The sequence below is a fragment of the Pinus tabuliformis genome, chromosome 5_2 (genome assembly GCF_031772625.1).
Source record: "Pinus tabuliformis cultivar Carrire ecotype Pingquan chromosome 5_2, CPIR1, whole genome shotgun sequence".
Classification (NCBI taxonomy): Eukaryota; Viridiplantae; Streptophyta; class Pinopsida; order Pinales; family Pinaceae; genus Pinus; species Pinus tabuliformis.
In genome coordinates, this window is record NC_142306.1 from 1138948605 (window position 1) to 1138954819 (window position 6215).

At 39.2% G+C, this 6215-nt stretch overlaps 1 protein-coding gene across 2 annotated transcripts; it reads left to right on the forward strand.

The window, feature by feature from the left end:
- The first annotated feature begins 340 nt into the window (after nucleotides 1–340).
- On the forward strand, nucleotides 341–5602 carry LOC149163203 (putative protein phosphatase 2C 66). Of its 2 annotated transcripts, XR_016261977.1 has the most exons (6): nucleotides 341–963; nucleotides 1067–1471; nucleotides 2373–2490; nucleotides 2735–2958; nucleotides 4090–5094; nucleotides 5268–5464. XR_016261977.1 is itself a non-coding variant. In XM_089437567.1 (5 exons), exons 1-5 carry the CDS (start codon nucleotides 706–708, stop codon nucleotides 4687–4689), a joined length of 1605 nt encoding a protein of 534 aa, XP_089293693.1. In that variant the 5' UTR covers nucleotides 341–705; the 3' UTR covers nucleotides 4690–5602. The 2 variants fall into 2 exon arrangements, 1 of the variants encoding a protein (XP_089293693.1); XM_089437567.1 differs by having other exon boundaries at nucleotides 4090–5602.
- Nucleotides 5603–6215: the final 613 nt, after the last annotated feature.

Below are 6215 nucleotides of genomic sequence, written 5' to 3' on the forward strand. Positions count from 1 at the left end.
GACAAATTCAAACCGCCAATTTAGAGAATGGGTATTTTAACCCTCGGGTTTATCGGAGTGGATTTTAGTTATATTTAACTATCTCGTTCCCATTTCTCTATCTTGGAAGGGATAAATACAATTTCCTAAAAATAGATTTAAAGAAATGGTGCACTTAGCGAGAAGTAGTGGAGATAGAATCGGTGTTAGGTAGTGGTGGTGGTGTGGAAATGCCACGTGGAATGGCTGCATTAAAATTGTAGTTAAAACGTCCGTGCACTAGTCCTCCGCCACACGGGTCCATTAATAGTGTTATCATGATTCATTTATTAAATTATTGGTTATAATAATATGTGCTTTCCCACTGTCTCCCCCTCTTAACCAGACTTTGGCTGTTGTGCTATTGCTTCTTCTGTACATCTTTATCTGTTTGTTTCTACAGTGCCGAGTCTGTCTTTGTCAAAGAGCAATGGTGTATTGAATGAGATTTGGATTTTGGGAGTTGGAGGTTCGAACTTATCACCCCTGGCCAACAAGAACTTCCAGTCCATTGTCTGTCAGTTTGTTGGATGGTTTCTTAAGTTGTAGGTAGGTAGTTGGGACGTGGTTGGAAGAAATGTCTGGCGGCCATTGCTGATCGAGCGGAGGAGCAGGGGGGAAGTGAAGAAAGAAAAGAATAAATCTTTCGTGGTGGAGTGTTTATTGGAGATCATCAGGGCCCTGAGAATGGGGTCCTGTCTTTCTACGGATGGAGGAGGTTCCTCGTATGGGTGCTGCAATGGTTCGTGTGCGACTTCCAGTGCTAAGAAGAGGGACAGGAGGAACAAAACTTCCCTTCTAGCTGCGGCTGCTGAGGCTCAAACTGATGCCCATTTGGCCAGGATTCCTGGCAGGATGTGTATGAGTGGGTCAAGTAATATTGCATGTATGTTTACTCAGCAGGGTAGAAAGGGGACTAATCAGGATGCCATGGTTGTTTGGGAGGTTTGAACTCGAGGCCTCGTTGTAGTTCAAAGTTATAATGTTTGATAGATCCGAGCTGAAGTGGATCTTGGTTCTGTTTTAATTCTTTGTAATGATTTTGCAGGAATTTGGGTCGAACAAGGACACTGTTTTCTGCGGAGTATTCGATGGGCATGGGCCTTATGGTCACTTGGTTGCGAAAAGAGTCAGGGACTCGCTGCCCTCGAAGCTGTGTTCCCATTGGGAAGCCATAACCAGAGGCGATGAGGGCAATAGCAATATACGAGAAGCTGGTACCGCAGTGGGAAGCATCAATTCGGATGAAACAGCTTCTATAACCATGGATGAGGAATGGAAAGAAGCCGATGGAGAAGACACAGAGAGCCTTGAGGAGAAAGCCCCTGATATGCTCACTGCGTGGAAAGAATCCTTTCTCAAAGCCTTTAAAGTTATGGATAAGGAGCTCAGGTTTCATCCCACAATTGATTGCTTCTGCAGCGGAACCACCGCTGTGACTCTTTTAAAACAGGTATAGATTTAGTTTAAGTTTCCTCTGATTGATGTGATTGTATCCTAACTCCGCTATTATCATGGCGGCCTAGATGGTTTTGGTGATGTTTATCTAGATAATGTATTTAACACTATTTTGGGCATATCCCTCTAAGAAGCTGTCTGCTCAAGCCATTTTCGAAATTCAGAATTGGGTTTTCTTTCAACATTATTCCATTCTGTCTCTGTCTCCCAATGTCTCTGACCGAGATCCAATCGTAATAGAGGTTTATCCTATTAATATAAGGGTTATATCTCATTAGCATAATAGTTGAGGTATTGAGCGAGGATGAGTATATTTACTTCCTTGGCCTTCCTACGACTTGTTCGGCCTTCCTCATCGTGGGACTACCTGTACAAAGGACAGAGAGAAAAGAAAGAAGTTAGTTATGTGTGTTGTATTTGTCAAGCCATTCCTGTGATTCAGAATCTGCGATATCTTTTTACATTATTTATCTTTTCTTTTTGATTATTGTTCTTTTTTCTTTGTGTGATTTGTGGTAGTCACAAGAGAGAGGAGGGTATTTTCTATTAGTTTAATGGTTGATTTGTTTAGGGTGATGACAAACAGCCACAGGAAAATGGTGTTCTCTACTATCACAAGAAAATGGTGTCCTCTACTAGCTTAATAATTGATTATGGTTGATTAGTCCTGGGAGGATGCTGAATATGATTGCATGCTTGGCGTTCCCCTCTGGGTTATATGTTGTGAGGTGAAACAACAGATATAGGATATGCATATCTTTGGCTTCTTGCAATTGCTCATACTATAAAATCTTCTCCCTTCTTAATGTTTTGGATTTTCTTGTTCGATTCTCTGGACTTCAATCTTTGGTAGTTTTGTATTACTTGGGGTTAATGCCATTTTTTTTAAATTCCAGGGAGAAGACCTGGTGATGGCTAACGTGGGAGACTCGCGAGCAGTTCTGGGCACGAGAGATGATGATAATTCCCTGAAAGCAGTGCAGTTGACTGTGGATTTGAAGCCCAATCTACCAAGTAGGTCCTCCACATATTCTCTGCTTCTGCTACTGCAACTGCTTTATATGTTCTTCCATTTTAATTAATGAATGATGCATGGAAAGAATAACCTGTCTTGGCAGTTGTTTACTGGCAAAGAGAAAGAAATCGCAAAACCCTTTTCTGATCTGATATATGCACAAAGAAAGTATTTTTTTTAGGGTTATGATTTTTAATTTAAGTATTTTGTTTGTTTTTGTCATTTTTGTTGTTCTTTTTTTAGAGGAAGCTGAGAGGATTAAACAATTCAAAGGACGGGTTTTCGCACTGCAAGATGAGCCTGACGTGGCACGGGTGTGGTTACCCCATGACGACTCTCCTGGTCTGGCAATGGCAAGAGCATTTGGAGATTTCTGTCTAAAGGATTTCGGTCTCATTGCTGTGCCTGATATTTCGTACCGTCGTCTCACAGAAAGCGACGAGTTCATTGTACTGGCCACTGATGGGGTGGGTATATAATATTTGTTCCTTTCTCCTAGGGCATTTATTTTTCAGTTCATTTTGTTGAATAGTATGCCTGGTAAACGCGAATAATAGGGGTGACCATAGTTTCAATGAGCAAACATTGCCCTTGACTGCGTATTGAACCAAACTAACTAAAGAGTAGAATAGAATAAACTATTTTTTTATTCAGTCTCTAGAGATCCTGTAAGATCTATGGGGTGGAGTAAATGTTGCAATATAATTTCTAAAAAACCGTTCTGCAGCTAGGTTGACATTTACCTCAAGCTCCATGTGAGAAGGTTATTAAAAATTCTACAGCTTGGCTACTTTTTGTTAGATGGTCAGTCCCTAAACAATCACAAACTCTGAAACCATATTGATATTGATATGCAGATTTAGAATGGTTCAATTAATGCAATAAAAATTCATATCAAGGAATCAATAGTGTGTGGAAATGACTTAAGGCTTTTCGACCCTTTGCCTCTCCTGTCTTGCTTATGCTCCAATTCTTAACACTATTTACCTAAATTCTATGTATACTATTCTTGCTTATGCTTTAAATCTTAACACTATTTGCCTCAATTTCTACGTATACTATCAATATTCCATGTTTGGATGTTCCTACTGTAAAGTTAACCGACATTAGCACCTCTTTTCGCACCTCATTCTCAACTTCGCCTTATCTGCAAAGAAAATACAGATGTCTAAAAGGGAATATCCAAAATATCCCGGTTATTGTATTAACCAAGTCATTAACCCTAAAATTTGCAAGCATTTATTTTTGCCTTGTAAACATTAAAGACATATATGAGTCACATGTGGCATAGGCATTGATTGTTGGCTCTTAAACATTACAGTTTCTGCCATTCACGTGTTTCCTTTGCAGGCATTGATTTTGGTTTATAAACACTACAAGCTTTTACCATTCACATGTCCTCTCTGGAGGCATTGAATTTGGGCTTATAAACATTGCAAACTTTTACCATTCACCATACACATGTGCGCCTTGCAGCAATTGAATTTTGGAATACAGACTTTTTACCATTCACATCATACATGTGCCCTTTGCAGGCATTGAATTTTGTTTTAGATGGCTTCTGATGTTTGTACTTGTCATCTTGTTTTGTATAATAGGTATGGGATGTGCTCTCTAACAAGGAAGTGGTAGATATTGTGGCATCAGCTCCTACTCAAGCAACTGCAGCCAGATCTTTAGTTGAATTCGCTGTTCGAGCATGGAGGCTGAAATACCCAACTTCCAAAGTAGATGATTGTGCAGTAGTATGCCTTTTTCTCAGTGGTCTTACTTCAATTTCTGAGGCAAAAGCAAGTAAGGATACGATGACTTCAAAAGAACAAACTTGCCCTAAAGAGGCTATTCCAGGGCCAGTCACTACACTGTCAGAAGGAACAATAAAAACAGATGAGTGCCCTGCAGATGGAGAGGAAAATAGTCCTAGATTAGGCCGTCTAAATACTGTAAGAAATAATGTGAATGATGTTGTCAAAAATCGATCAGAAGCAGTTTCAGAAATAATTGAAACATCCACCACAGATTTACTGAAGCACCCAGAGAGGTCTCAATCCCGTAGAAGCCTTGCTGAATGTCTCTCTGTGACTGATGAGGATGAATGGTCTGCACTAGAAGGTGTTAGTAGAGTGAACTCGCTTCTGAATCTTCCGAGGTTTTTGACGGGAGAAAGAATGTCCGGAGGTTTGAGGAAGCGGCATTGATTGATTAGTAAAGTCATTCAGTTTCAAGTGCTGCAACAATTTGTTATATTACATTATTTCAAGCTCCAGCCTCCTGCAGGATATAGTTGAATACCTGGGAGGGAGGTATTCTGTAACAATATCTGTTTGTTTGCTGAAGATATTTTGAAACCATGCAAATTCGTAACACATGATGTCTAAACTCGGGTTTCAAGGTTCTATTCCTTTAATGTTGAAGGAAGGAACTGGATATGGATTCCTGTTATGTTGTCGCCCTCGTACATAAAAGCAAATTTCAAGGTTCTATTCCTTTAATGTTGAAGGAAGGAACTGGATATGGATTCTTGTTATGTTGTCACTCTCGCACATAAAAGCAAATGCAAAGGGAAGAGTTAAGCAGAAGACCTCTGAGGGCAGGACAATCAGGTTTGTCTTCATTGGCTTTACAGAAAACTGGCATGCTTATAGGGTTGTGGCAGATTCAGTAAAATATATCCTGGGCTAATTTTTGGACTAAGCCTATTGTGGTAGTATCAGTTTCAGTTTAAAGAAATGTCTTGGGCTAAATTTTGGAGTTGAATTTTCCCATTGTTCTACAGGGAAAAAAAAGCTGTTGGGGTGAGTTTCCAGATCTGGCTTCTTTGCACTGGCATCCTATCTGGTCAAAAGGTTGTGTTTTAATAATTAAAAGTTCAAATAGTTCCTGTACTTTTATGATGAATCGTTACATAAAACGTTTTGTATATATATGCGATTTACAGACTAATTGCCATTACAAGGGGGCCTTTTGTTTCCACTAGGTTTTGTTGGAAATAATGGCGGTCAGGACCAATCTCATTTCGCTGTTAATTAATTTTGCAATGGATGTAAATCACCCACCTTCCTTCTAATGATTAATTTTGCAATGGATGTAAATCACCCACCTCCCTTCTAATGATTAATTTTGCAATGGATTTAAATCACCCACCTCCCTTCTAATGATGGGGAGCTATCATTGAATCCTATCCTTTTGTACAAATCCCTCCATGCGTTATCTGAGTGCGCCAGCACTAAATTTTTAACATTGGCCCTCACTTTTATCATTAATGGGTTGGTGGGCTGGTGGAAAGATCGACTGGCACTTTTGGAAGTGGGTATACAAAGATTCTTCAATGTAATCTTTTGATTAAATATTTATTTCCATGTGTACACTGTATAGTTATTGAGTTTGCATATGCCTTAAACTGGGATTAAATGTTTATTCCCATGTGTACAGGTATTGAGTATACAAAGATTCTTCAATGTAATCTTTTGATTAACTGTTTATTTCCATGTGTACACTGTACAGATATTGAGTTTGCATTATGCCTTAAACTGGGATTAAATGTTTATTCCCATGTGTACAGGAATTGTGTTTACATGTGTTTAATACTGTGATTAAATAATATTTATTATATTTATTTCCATGTGTATAGGTACATAGGAATTTACATGCGTCTCAAACTTGATTGTTTATCTCTTTTCGCTGAAACAACGGAAGTCGCCTGAAACAACGGAAGTTGTTTAGT